The sequence below is a fragment of the Dendropsophus ebraccatus genome, chromosome 1 (assembly GCF_027789765.1).
Source record: "Dendropsophus ebraccatus isolate aDenEbr1 chromosome 1, aDenEbr1.pat, whole genome shotgun sequence".
Taxonomy (NCBI): domain Eukaryota; kingdom Metazoa; phylum Chordata; class Amphibia; order Anura; family Hylidae; genus Dendropsophus; species Dendropsophus ebraccatus.
This window is the reverse complement of record NC_091454.1, coordinates 127,643,654-127,658,179: the sequence shown is the minus strand read 5'-3', so window position 1 is coordinate 127,658,179 and position 14,526 is coordinate 127,643,654. Positions and strand designations below refer to the sequence as shown.

General features: G+C 41.5%; 1 protein-coding gene across 1 annotated transcript in view; it reads left to right on the top strand.

The window, feature by feature from the left end:
- The window catches only part of DHTKD1 (dehydrogenase E1 and transketolase domain containing 1), a 33,866-nt gene that overhangs the window by 5,152 nt on the left and 14,188 nt on the right, over positions 1-14,526 (top strand). The window contains exons 2-11 of the mRNA XM_069978734.1: positions 3,326-3,481; positions 4,274-4,485; positions 4,768-4,962; positions 8,222-8,491; positions 8,633-8,804; positions 11,082-11,280; positions 11,581-11,893; positions 12,046-12,130; positions 12,236-12,375; positions 13,792-13,942. Coding sequence (XP_069834835.1) covers positions 3,326-3,481; positions 4,274-4,485; positions 4,768-4,962; positions 8,222-8,491; positions 8,633-8,804; positions 11,082-11,280; positions 11,581-11,893; positions 12,046-12,130; positions 12,236-12,375; positions 13,792-13,942 — 1,893 coding nt within the window. The remainder of the gene's footprint in view (positions 1-3,325; positions 3,482-4,273; positions 4,486-4,767; positions 4,963-8,221; positions 8,492-8,632; positions 8,805-11,081; positions 11,281-11,580; positions 11,894-12,045; positions 12,131-12,235; positions 12,376-13,791; positions 13,943-14,526) is intronic.

Sequence of the window (14,526 nt, the reverse complement as noted above, 5' to 3'; positions counted from 1 at the left end):
AAGCGATCTTAAAAACGATCACAATTATAACGATCATTCGCTTCAAAATCGTTAAACGATCGATTAGGCGAGATATCGCTTCGTGTAAACGTAGCATTAGAACTGTCAATAAACAGGAAATTCACATTCTCTGTGGTTGTACTTCAATCTTATAAAAAAAACACTTTATTACAATCTGTGGCCATCCTATACTATGATACATGGGTCTCCAAACTGTGGCCCTCCAGCTGTTGCAATACTACATTTCCCATCATGCCTGGACAGCCAAATCCAAAGCGCTTAGCTTTCCGGGCATGATAGGAATAGTGGTTTTGCAACAGCTGCAGGGCCGCAGTTTGGAGACCTATGATTGTAAGCTATATTTTAGACTGTAGGCAATGTTTCATACAAGTGTATATTGCTTCTGTTGCCTTTGACAGCATGTAAGTGCCACTTTGTATACCCGAGTCAATGTAACAAACAGGAGTAATAAAGCTTTTCTGACAGTTGTGATTGAAACTTGTGACAGCTTTGAGCATCTGGTGTTTTCACCATCTAGTACGTTCTGTTTCATGTTACATCCAGGGATCAGTTTCTCCTTTGAGGTAGCAGTTGTACTCCTTCTGCTTCCATGACATTTGAGCAGCAGTACCTCCTGGAATTTGGACTTTACATAGTTAAACAGTAGCATTTCTAATAAACTCCTCCGATAAGCTGTTGAGTTGATGTTTCCCTTTTGGAAAGCCCATGCTGATGTTGCATCTCTGACATTTGTACTTTAACACCACTCTAATAAAGCAGTTAGACTATCAATAGAGAATGGGGCTGGAAACTGTTGGCTCTGTACTCGGTGTAGTGGCGTTTCTGCAATACTGCAGCCTTGGTTCCTATTGAAGGGAATAGAGACTACTGTAACGCACTGCCGCAACACGGAGTACAGAGCCAACTGCTTCCATCCACATTCTCAGTGTATCAGAGGTGTCAAACTGAAATACATAGTGGGCCATAATTTACAAATTGGACAAAGTTGCAGACCGACCTTGATATTGATTTAAGCGTGTGTGCAGCATTCTTGACACTGTCAGAGCGGTGTGACATTCCTAGCACTGTCAGGCATGTGCCATTTCATGTACTGCCTGATGGACATACTGGTGTCCTATGGGGATGGCTGGGATGCAGCCTAGCGCCATGGACAGTATGTACAACAGTGTCGTACCTTAATAGTACCTCACAACACTGCCTCATAAAATAGTTCCCCTAAATTATCATCCATTCGGTAATCAGACCCCCCCCCTCCCCACCAATAGTGTCCTATACAGTAGTGTGCCCCTTATAGTATTCAGCCCCATTAACAGTGTTCCGTATAGTAGTCTGCGCCCTAAATAGTAGTTAACTCTTCTCAGTAGTGCCCCATATAGTAGTCAGCCCTGTGTGAATGGCCCCTAAGGCATGCCTGCACTACACTAAGTATTGGGCTGGACCAGACCTCAAAACTCCTGGGATCATCCTTCATTATGCTGCCTTGAGCTCTGAAACTGTTTAAATATTCATGCTATTGTACTTACACACTGTCCGAACAGTAGTGTGAGAATTTAAACAGTTTTGCAATGGTAATGATGCCTTCCGAGGTCTGGTCCGCAGTATACAGTCTGTGCATGGATCGTATATTGCTGAATTCTTGTGGCAGAATTAAAAGGAAAAATATAACCCACTCCTCCACAATGTTACATTTGAAGAGGCACTGTCACATTCTATTTTTTTTTTCTTAAAGCTATCAATGGGTTGTAACCGCAAGCAGTTTTGCAATATACTTTTTTAAGTTTTATATGTTTAAATCAATGTTATACATATGGCCACTAGGTGTCTCCCTTCCTGTCAAATTGTGATCCATGCTTCCTCCATGCTGATATTTGGTCTTTTCTCTGTAAAAAAAAAAAAAAAGACCAAGAACAGGAAGCCCCAGTTCTCTGCGCACTCACACATGGCTTGGTATTGATTGATATCCATTTCTGAGCCCGCACAGAGCAGGACAAGTCTTCACTGAGCATGTGTGTGCGCACATTCAGTAGCAGAGAATCCTGGGGTTGCTCACATTGTATGGTCAGCTCTGCTGTTATACAGCACCAAAACCTCTGTAACCACAGTGACATTATAATGACTGAATTGTTGCATAACTATGATCATTGTCTCCTGGTAAGCTACATGGTTCATAATATACTTAGTAAAAGTTATTAATTATCCTAAGTTAATTGGCCTCAATTGATATACAATCTGCATGATGAACAGGTGTCTTTCCTTGTGTAAATGTGCAAATGACTGGGACTTCCTGTGTTTGGTCACCTTTTTTATTTTTTTAATTTTTTAACATAGAAAGGAACAAATATTGTCTCAGAGAGAGGACAGGCCACATTTTTGCCAAATGTATAATGTAGATTTAAACATAAAACTTATAGAGGATGTAACATCTGGTACACTCTCTTTAAAATTACACATGAATCGAATGGCGCTGGCACGGGAAAGCTGGTGCCACTGTCCTTTTTTTTTCGATCCGCAGCCCGGTTCCCCGTACGGCGCTGTTCTATTCATGGTTACCGGGCCTGGTTGCAGTTCAAAAAAAAGAACCATGGCACCGGCTTCCCTGTGTCGGCGCTGTTCAATTCATGTGTAATTTTAAAGAGAGTGTACCTGATGGTGCAAAATCTTTAAAGAGACTATATGGCAAAACTGCTTGTGATCAAACCCCTTCTGATTTCCTAATTTTTTTAATTTTTTTTGCGACAGGTGCACTTTAAAGGGGTAGTGCGGCTGTCACGTGCCGACTCGTCTCCGATCTTCAGTCATTGGCCGCGTCATCGGCTGCTCAGCCGCGATTGGCTGAGCACAGTTTGGCTCAGCCAATCTCGACTGAGCAGCTGATGACGCGGCCGCGTCATCGGCTGCTCAGCCGCGATTGGCTGAGCAAAGTTATGCTCAGCCAATCGCGGCTGAGCAGCCGATGACGCGGCAGAGGGGGGCCGGAACTCAGGACGGTCGGAGGGATTTGGCCCGGCCGTCCGAAGATGACTTCAATGACTGAAGATCGGAGACGAGTCGGCACGTGACAGGTATGTATAGCGCACCACACTTCCGGGTACACGGGTGGGGGTGGTGGTACACGGGGAAGGGGGCCATTCACAGACATAACATACATTACAAAGTTGTATAACTTTGTAATGTGTGTTATTCTGTGAATAATTCTTTACCGCCGCACTACCCCTTTAACACAAACCTTGTATATTAGAGCTAGATATTTACACTGGGATGAATGCAAGTTTTCTGATAGTTTTTTTTAATGTACCTTTTTCAGTGGATCATGGCCTTGCAAGACTTCTTACAGCTTACCGTGAACATGGACACAAAGCTGCAAAAATTAACCCATTGTTTACAGGACAAGCAGTGATGGATATGGTACCAGAAATACAAGTACTAACTGATATTCTGCATGGGCCTTTCTGTACAGCAGGTAAAGTTGAAAAAATGTGATAGCCATAGCCTCTACAGTTTTGCCTGTGCTTGTCTTTGCATCTTCATACTATTAGTAGGGGCAGAGCAAGGATCTGCAGAATTGTCACATTTAAAGGTAATGTTTCATGTTTCTCTGTATGACCTTACAGCTATATAATAGTGTCAGCAATTTGGAATATGAATTACAGTTGACAGACTCCCTTTGAATATGTTTAACATAAAAACTTGATTTTAACAAAAGGTCATTTTCTGATGACTTAGTTTATGTATGCATTAGGCTGGCACAACCTCTCCGTCCCTCCTCCCCACCCTCTTCACCATTTTCCTATTCCTCTGCAGTAAAAACTACACAGCTGCTTAAGATCCAGCCCATGTGCCGTCCTCTCACAGCTGATGAATAGGAGGCTACCTGCCTGGAGCATACCTAATGATGAGGAGGGTGGGACAGAGAGGTTGTGCCAGCCTAATGCATACACAATGTAAGCCACGGCCAAAGGGCACAGGGCTGCCAGTTTAAAAGTTTTTTATGACATTAACTGCATCACCTGCCGAACAGACCCCAGGACAGAGCATGCATTAAAAGCAGCTATCCAAAGGTACAAGTGGTTCGTCCATTGAAGGTGTTTGTTAATCTTTAGGGAAGAGGAACACAATAGATTGTATTACCACTGCCATTAAAATAGCAGGATTTACCCACAATGCTTTCATGCTGCCTTCTGAACCTTGGCTGATTTGCTGGGTGTGGGATTTGATGCCTCTAAGCATTATTTTATTCTCTTCCTACAAACAGGTTTATTAAATATAGGGAAAGAACAAGCAACACTTGAAGAGGTTTTGGCATACCTTGATCACACATACTGTGGACAAGTATCTATTGAAACAAGCCAGTTACAAAGCGTAGAAGAACGGGAATGGTTTTCCAGAAGATTTGAAGAGTTAAAATGGGAAACCTTTTCTACAGAAGAGAAGAAACATCTGGCATGGCTAATGCTTGAGTGCCAGGTAAATCAATGAACACTTTTTTTAAGGAAACTCTTGAACGTGTGTGTTTTGTCAGTGCTTTCTGTTATAGACCTTGCTGAAATAGGTTTGAAATTTAAAGATAAAATCCAGGATTGTAGTGTGAACCCAGCCTTACCATGAGCAGTGCATAAGTGAAAAAAAAACCTCTGTTTTTTTTTTTTTTTTTTTTGCACACATGTGCTACTTTTGTAAGTGATGGCATACTCGTACACTATAATAAATTCCCTCGTTTATTTTATTTTTTAATATTTGTTTACACAGGAATTTGATCATTTTTTGGCTACTAAATTCTCAACTGTGAAACGATACGGAGGAGAGGGAGCTGAAAGTATGATGGGTTTCTTCCATGAGATGTTTAAAATGTGTTCTTTCAGTGGTGTCACAGATGTGGTTATAGGAATGCCACACAGGGGGCGACTTAACCTACTCACTGGACTTCTTCAATTTCCACCAGAGGTAATAGTTTAAAAATAGAAATGTATTTGGTGTATTATATGGATTTTTTTTTTTGTCTGACAAATATGAAGGAATCTCCAAGCCCCTGGGCTGCATTACTCACAAGGGAACAGGGGCAGATAAAGGGTACCTTAATCTGGGCTGTATGGTAATTGTGGGCCCTCTTCCAGATCAAAATATTGAAGCAGTTTATAACTCTGCAGCCGCCACTGGAACCTTTGAGCCGGTCTCTAAAATGACAGGCCGCTCAGCCAATCACTGACTGAGAAGGGACCACCATGGCCAGTGATTGGTTGAGCAGCCTGTCACGTTAGAGACTGTCTCAGAAGTTCCAGCGGCAGCTGTGGACAGAAGCAAGAAGAACAGCGGATGCGTGGTTTATTATTTTACACTAGGGCTAGAGCTGCATGCACATCACTAATGGGTATATATATATATATATATATATATATATATAATATATATATATAGACACACACACACACACACACACACACACAGCCCTTGCTGCACGATTATTGAACCGTATATGGGCTCAGTAAACAAGCGTCGATCAAGCAGATCGGAACTCACTTACATTAGTGATCAGGCCGTGTAATACAGCACTTGCAGTGCAACTGATTATAGGAGAGGGGCTCCATTATAGTCTATGGAGCCCATTTCCTGTGATCAGCTGGACTGTGCACTGAGCTAGGGAGTGAACCATACTACTGTGCACATTACTTTGCTATAGGTAACTATTGGAGGGGGTTAAGACACTGACCAGTCTAAACTTCATACATGTTGCACGCATGTCAAAAGAACTCCTGCTATAATTAATATATATCTATTGTATTGCCCCACAAAAGTTATATAACATCTAAATATACAGTTTCTACTGCTTCTGGCGGCATAGTGCTATGTTATCTGTACTCATTATCTGCAATCTTGAACTTGATAAAAAAAAAAAAATTACTTTTGTCTCATCTCCCTGTCTAGGATCTGGCGCCATCTTGGGTCCGTGATGTGTCTGCTTGGTTGCCATGGTCCTAGCGCCATGGCTAAGGTGTCGCTTTTTCCCCGCTCCACTTCCCGTCTCTTGCGAGACTTGGTAACATCAGATACAGAGACAGGGACCATCACTATCTGCTCAGTTGCCAAGTCTTGCAAAAGACGAGAAGTGGGGCGGGTAAAAGGCGACCTCCTAGCCTGGCCCTGATCCTAGCTAGAGAGATGAGAAAAAAGCTCAAGTGCAGATAATATAGCACTATGCGTGCAGAAGCAGTAGAGACAGTATACTGGTATGTAGATGTTATATAACGTTTGTGGGGCAATGCAATAGTAAAATATAAATTTTGGCTGGAGTACCCCTTTAATTTAAATGACAGTAATTCTTGAACGGTGCCTCCAACAAAGTTAATGTCTCCGGAGTAGCGTGCAGATGTAGCTACTGCTGGGAGATCGAGCAACATGTTTTATTTTAATTATTAGGGCTCATGCATGGAACAAGTTTGGTGTACGACGTATCCAAAGCACCTGTTTCTGCATGCCAATCAAAACACAACAGTTAAGGATACATCACAAATTTTTGGGATTGGTTCTGCTAATAGGAGGCTCTGACACTTTGGCTGTATGGAGCCCCAAAATTCCTGATGGCGGCCCTGCAGGGGACGGTGTATGTATATAGAGAGAGAAGAGGTCACCAGATCCTATAACCAAAAGAAGAGCAGAATACTCAGGCCCCCTGACATCTGGTAATCAGCGTAGCCAGAAAGTGTCTGTTATGTATAGCTGACACACTCTCCGTGTCTGCATGGGCTATTATCAGAAGCGAGATCTTTCAGTAGTTTTATGGGCCCACTGGGAACCCAGGCCCCATAGAAGCTGCCTGCCCTGCCTACATGAAAGCTACGCCACTGCAAGGGAACCTAGACAAATGTCTGTGGTCCAGTGTGTTCAGCAGCAGATGACCTCTCAGTCATAACAAAGCACAGTAATACTGTAGTTGCCAAAGGACATGTGATGTATGTATAAATAAAGTGATGCTTTACTTATCTGCTTTTGACATATTAAAGGTGTTGTTCATGTTTATAATGTTGATGGCCTTTCCACAGTATAGGTTACTTTACAGGCTACTGCACCTCAGTTCCTAATGAATTGTACAGGAGCTGAGCTGCAGTAGATGGTGCTGGGCTTCTGGCACCATTCAGCAGTTCTCCGGAACAGCTCTTCATAAAAATTATTTTGTGGTAATAGAAATAAATTGATATTTCAGTCCTCCTAGACCCTGTTTAGTAACTAAAAGGTAAAATAACAGAATAATGCATGCATTCAGACTGAGATGCTGTACCAAGTTCAATTGCAATAAAGCAGCAAGTTGGATCTTAAAATATGATCTGTGTTGTTAAAGAGACTCTGTCGCCTGGTTCAGACTGTCCTTTCTCAGGGTAACATAAAGTAGTGACAGAGAAGCTGAACAGAATGATCACTTACATCATGGATCTCCAAACTGCGGCCCTCCAGCTGTTGCGAAACTACAACTCCCATCATGCCTGGACAACTAAAGCTTTGGATTTGGCTGTCCAGGCATAGTGGGAAATGTAGTTTTTGCAACAGGTGGAGGGCCACAGTTTGGACACCCATGACTTACATTGTTCTGTGCAGCTGATCCAGTGATATCTTTCATAATAACATGGACAATAAGTAGTCCTGGATATTCATAAGAAGCAGAAAACTACTCCCACCAGGTGCTGATTGGCAATTATCTATCCATGCTGTGTATAGGCAGTCACCTGTCAGTCAGCAGGTGGAGGGCTGGGGGGGGGGGGGAGGGTGTGGCAAGAATCCTATTCTCCTGCATATTAGGAGAACGGTTGAACTGAATAATGTGCTGAGCTGGTGCATTGGTTCATTGGTGCTCCTATCCTGGCTGCGGTGACACCATTCTCAAACGCTTCATAGAGTTGTGCCTATCTCGTAGCACAACTCGACCAAGTGAGTGAGCTTCATTGCTTAGAACTCGCCTACATGTTAATGCACTAGGAAGCGCCCCGCTTCTCTGTTTCTATTACATGTTTAACTTGTCAGTTTATATTAGAGGGCTTCTGTTAACAAATATATCAGAACTTCATATATAAAGGGTAATGTATTAAAACTGAAAGCCAAAAGTAGAGCAGTGAATCCTGTTTGATGGGCTGCTGTGGCCAGCCCTTCTACTGTACCTTTGCACCCCCTTTGATAAGTATTTTGCTAAGCATTTTTTTTAACCTTTTAATTGCAGCTTATGTTTCGTAAAATGCGTGGCTTAAGCGAGTTCCCTGAAAACTCCCCAGCGACAGGTGATGTTCTTTCCCATTTGACCTCCTCAGTCGATCTGGATTTTGGATCTAATAAGACTCTTCATGTCACAATGTTACCAAATCCTTCACACTTGGAAGCAATTAACCCTGTTGCTGTTGGCAAAACCCGTGCAAGGCAACAATCTTTGTCAGAGGGAGACTACTCTTCAGATAACTTTGCCCAACCTGGTGACAAAGTTGTATGTCTTCAGGTAACTATAACTATGCATTGTAATAGCTAGAATTCATATTAATCCGTTGGCTAGAGATGAGCAATACCATAGAAGTTCAGGCAAGACCTGAATTATTTTTGTGTACTTTGCAGTTTATTCGGTATTGTCTATTTTTCTAAGGTTCATGGAGATGCTTCTTTTTCTGGCCAAGGCATAGTTCCTGAAACGTTTACACTTTCAAACCTACCTCATTACCGAATTGGAGGAAGCATTCATTTAATTGTCAACAATCAGCTAGGATACACGACTCCGGCTGATCGGGGTAGATCATCGTTGTATTGCAGTGATGTTGGTAAGTGTCCAACCCTTGAAAATAGTCTAAAAATGTATTACGTCTCTTGTTTTGGATTAAACTCTGGTTCTAAACCCTTCTAAATTATTGACTGTACTAGATTTGCTGTTTCTTTCCAGTCGGCTAACCCAAACATACATTTTAGAGGACCCTGCCTGCGAGGACTTGCAATCTGCAGGGTGAGGGGAGGGAGTCAAAGGAGACAGCTAGTTAAGGTGTGTTGCAGAGTTAGGGCCCTATTCCACCAGACGATTATCGTTCAGATTATCGTTAAATCGTTCGAATCTGAACGATAATCGTTCGGTTGAAATGCAGTTAACGATTAACGACCAAACGAGAAATCGTTGATCGCTTTATAAGACCTGGACCTATTTTTATCGTTGCTCGTTCGCAAAATGTTCGCAAATCGTTCGCATTGAATAAGACGTCGTTCAGTCGTTCGCAATAGATACGAACGCAATAGCGAATAAATAGCGAAGAAAAAACTATTGAAATTACGATCATAAGTAACGATTATCGTTCCATGGAAATGAGTGAACGTTTTCAGGTCTTTCGCAATAGCGGTCGTTTGAGATCGTTAATCGTTAACGATTATGCAAACGATAATCGTCTGGTGGAATAGGGCCCTTACTATAGGTTGTAGCCTAGTCCAAAGAGATGTGTTTTAAAGTTGCTTTTCAATGTCTTGATGGTGGGTGAGAGCCGAACTGGTCAGGGTAGTGAGTTCCAGGGTATGGGGGAAGCTCAGGCAAAATCTTGGAGGCGGATGTGTGAGAAGCAGACTGAGGGAGAGCACGGACGGAGGTTGTGTGAGGGATGGTAGTTTGAAATCAGATCAGAGGGGACAGGTTGTGAATGGCCTTTTATGTCATGGTTAACAATTTAAAATTAAGTTGCTAGGCATTGGGGAGCCAGTGGGAGGATTGGCAAAGGGGAGAGGTGAATCAGTTGGGCGACAGAGATAACTCTTGGGGGGCAGCATTGATAGATGGAAGACGAGAGAGGAAAATGTTGCAGTAGTCCAGGCCAGGAGATAATTAAATCTGATGATGATTGGTGTGTGACACACACATGGGATAAGGTTGAGGGAGCTTAAAGGCTCTCTCTGTTTTACTTAGAAAAAAAGACAAATTTGGTCAGCTCTCCTAGAACACCATTCACACTAGGCAGGAGCACATTGCTATGGCTGAAAATGCAAACACTCAGAAACACAGAAAAATGCAACAGCTCACCGCAATGGCAAGATACAGACCCACCATAGACATGAAAATAGTTAAAAGTAGCCCCCCCCCCTAACTGCTAAAAAAAATTTCCTTAAAAATAATGGGGCTCTTGGCTACTATTTGCAAACAGTGTAAACCACCCCACCAACGATAAGGTGGCCTCATGCCGGGGTGGACCTACACTGTACACCCCCCCCCCCCTAACTGCTAAAAAAAATTTCCTTAAAAATAATGGGGCTCTTGGCTACTATTTGCAAACAGTGTAAACCACCCCACCAACGATAAGGTGGCCTCATGCCGGGGTGGACCTACACTGTACAAGCCTCTCCATGGCATGCAAGATCCATCTTAGGGTGGGTTCACACTACGGAATTCTTTTGCATAAACCTTGCGGAATTCCGTTGGCTGTCCACACGCCTTTCTGCCGGCTCCATAGACACCATTCTATGGGCCGGCGTATTCTGCTATCCGCCGAAAGAACGGACATGTCCCTTCTTTCGGCGGATAGCGGTATACGCCGGCCCATAGAATGGTGTCTATGGAGCCGGTGGAAAGACGCGCGGACATACTGTGGAATTCCGCGGACATTATCCGCAAGAATTCCTCAGTATGAACCCACCCTTATACCGGCAAAAGTAATTACACCACCTGGGATGGCATGGGTGGAATGCACAACCAAGTGGAGGAAGCCACTCCCCACATCTGAAACACAGAAAAAAAGACCATTTTGGTCAGCTCTCCTAGAACACCATTCACACTAGGCAGGAGCATGTTGCTATGACTGAAATTTCAAACACACAAAAACACAGAATTTATTCATGATTGTACACTCGACTTAGAAATATTGGTCCTTATTTGCCAAATCTTGTGGCAAAGCATTTTCAGCACAGCCTGTGTCTGTAAACTGAAGAGTTTATTCATCCACATTAAAAATGCATACAGAAAGTTCACATGTGCATTTAGAGGTTACATATAGCATGATTTTAGCGAAAATACTGGTATCTGCATGTTGTATACAGCGCTAGTGATTCTTTCATGATTTTCTGTAATTTAGGTAAAATAGTTGGTTGTGCAGTAATCCATGTCAATGGAGATTGTCCAGAAGAAGTTGTACGAGCCACAAGACTAGCAATTGAATATCAAAGACTTTTTAGAAAGGATGTGATTGTGGATTTATTGTGCTATCGGCAGTGGGGCCATAATGAGCTGGATGAGCCCTTCTTTACTAATCCTGGAATGTACAAAATAATCCGGTGAGTTCACATCTTATATTTACCATACTAAAGTAGACCCAGACAAGTAAAGTTTTGTTCACACCACATTTGTTTACCAAAAAAATAAATAAATATTATTACTGCAGTTGCATCCAGGTTACAACCAGCAAAGGATATTCTTAAATTATGTCTGGCTTACAGAAATCTCTGAAAACTACGTATGTCAAAAGTTGTCAGGAAAAATACATTGCCTCTACTGCTGTAGAAATAAAAAACAAAACACCTTTCTTTACTTTTTTTGCTTTTTTTTGGTTATGATGTTAAATGATTTTTGTGCAGGTCTAGAAAAAGCATTCCAGATGTATATGCTGAAAATTTAATATCTGATGGACTATTTACTACAGAAGAAGTTGGAAATATAAAATCTACATATTACACCAAATTAAATGACCATCTTGCAAATATGACTTTTTACACACCACCACCTACCAACCTGCAGGCTAACTGGAGTGAGATGGTTGAACCAAGTGCTCGGATAACAGCGTGGGACACTGGTGTTTCTGCTGACTTGCTCAAGTTTATTGGGGCCAAATCTGTAGAGGTTCCAGAGGAAATTCAAATGCACAGCCATCTCCTAAAGATGCATGCACAGGTGGGGTCTTATTTCTTGTCCGTCACATTTTATATTTCTGGGATTTACTCTTCATTATCTACTTCAGCAAATCAGGGTAGATTTGGCTGTATTGATGGTTAAACTAATCTGCAAACTGATAATATGATTGTTTTCTGTGTTCATATGTTTAGTCTAGAATACAGAAGCTACTGGAAGGAACAAAGTTAGATTGGGCTACATCTGAAGCTTTGGCTTTTGGCTCTTTGTTATGCCAAGGTGAGTAGGTTTTTGTTTTTGTTTTGTTTTTCATACTTAGTAGCTGTAATGTTTGTGTGGATTTCTGTCTTACATATACCCTTTGTCTTGCATACCCTATTTAAGGATTTCATGTTAGAATCAGTGGACAAGATGTAGGACGTGGAACGTTCAGCCAGAGACATGCCATGGTGGTTTGTCAAGAGACTTATGACACTTATATTCCTCTGAACCATATAGTATCTGACCAGAAAGGCTTTTTAGAGGTATGTTTTCTTAAAATTACTTATAAAGCACTAATGTGTTCTATATTATATTCACATTGGCATCATGGCATTAGTTACCACTAATGTTGAAGCACTTGAGCAATGGCAGATTTTTGGATGTATTTTTGGGCTGCCGTCATTTTCAAATGAAAATACAGCTGCAATTTGCATTCCACAGTTGAACCTGAAAATGTCATCTATCCAAAAATACGGCTGGAATACAGCGAAAAAAAGTGTAATTTGCATAATACGACTGGTAACATAGCTCTATTGTTTAATGGCTCAAAGCGACTCTGTACCCACAATCTAACCCCCCAAACCACTTGTACCTTCGGATAGCTGCTTTTAATCCAAGATCTGCCCTGGGGTCCGTTTGGCAGGTGATGCAGTTATTGTCTTAAATAACAATTTTTAAACTTACAGCCCTGTGCCCTACGGCCGTGGCTTAGGATATCTGTGCCCTAACTTTGCACCACCCCTCCGTCCCTCCTCCCCACCCTCTTCATCATTAGGAATGCCATTGGAACATTTTCTTCATGCTGAACATTTGTACAGGTGTCTTAATGATCCAGGGCTGCCACAAGTGGGGAATAGGAAGCAATCTGCTTGGAGCATTCCTAATGATGAAGAGGGCGGAGAGGAGGGACAGAGAGGTTGTGCCAGCCTAATGCATACACAATGTAGGGCACAGGGCTGCCAGTTTGAAAGTTGTTATTTAGAACAATAACTGCATCACCTGCCGAACGGACCCCAGGACAGATCTTTGATTTAAAAGCAGCTATCTGATGGTACAAGGGGTTTAGGGAGGGGGGGGCAGATTGTGGGTACAGAGTGGCTTTAAAGGATACCTTTGACTTACAATGGGTCCATCAAGATTCTATTTTTCCCCCCAGCAAATAACAGTGCAATTTTTTTTTTTAAGTTTAAGAAAAAAAAATAAGTTAAAATTAAAAAGTGGCCAACCCATTTAGCGCAGAAGTTTGCCTTAATTTATAATTTTATAACATTTTGTGTTTTTGGAGAGGCTCTGTTAATACTGGTACTTAATGTTGCCTTACCATCATCAAAATACCTATTTTCATTACATTTTCAAAATAAACGAAAATTCTATTCAGTAGGTCCTGGTAATATCCATATTATCAGATTTTCTGTATTTCCATAGTCTACAATAAAGGATTTTTTACTTTATTTACATACAATGTAATTATTTGTATCATGTGGTGTTGCAGCATATATTATAGGTATTTATGCAGTGCCAGTGAGTAAAAATGGATACATGTCTTATTTGTGTACATATTACCTGATACATCAATACTGCATCTTGAGCAGTTTCTATGGTCTCAGTTTGAGTCCATTTTGATAAGAGCTGCTATAATCCAGCAGTGCAGTAGTTGTTTTTTTTTCTCTTCACCACAGGTAAGCAATAGTGCTTTATCAGAGGAAGCTGTCCTTGGATTTGAATATGGCATGAGTTTAGAAAGTCCCAAGTTGCTTCCGATTTGGGAGGCCCAGTTTGGAGATTTCTTCAATGGAGCACAGATAATATTTGACACCTTTATTTCCGGAGGTAAGATGATTTTATACATTAACAAATCAGCCACAAAATAAGGAGGGCAAACTTACAATAATAGTTTTAGGGTATAGAGCAGTTGTGATACTAGTGTAATTGAAGGCATCATGTATGATACATGTCTCACTACTAAGAACTCTACACAGACTAGCGTTTGGTGGTTTTACCATTTTCTATATAACATAATAGAAACTGACTGCAAATATGGAAATATGTTTTGGAATGGAAGGTGTGATCTTATAATGGATTCAGGAAACTCTCTTAGGGTCCTCTTACACAGAAAGATTATCTGACAGATTATCTGCCAAAGATTTGAAGCCAAAGCCAGGAATGGATTTAAAAAGAGGAGAAATCTCAGTTTTTCCTTTATGACCTGTTCTCTGTTTATAGTCTGTTTCTGGCTTTGGCTTCAAATCTTTGGCAGATAATCTGTCAGGTAATCTTTCTGTGTAAATGGACCCTTAGAGATCCTGTAAAGTGTTAAGCTGACCACCTATTAAGTACTGTAAGAATATAATAAAGACACTGCTTTGTAACATAAACTGTCTTTTTTATCCATTTTATTTAAGGTGATAAAGTTG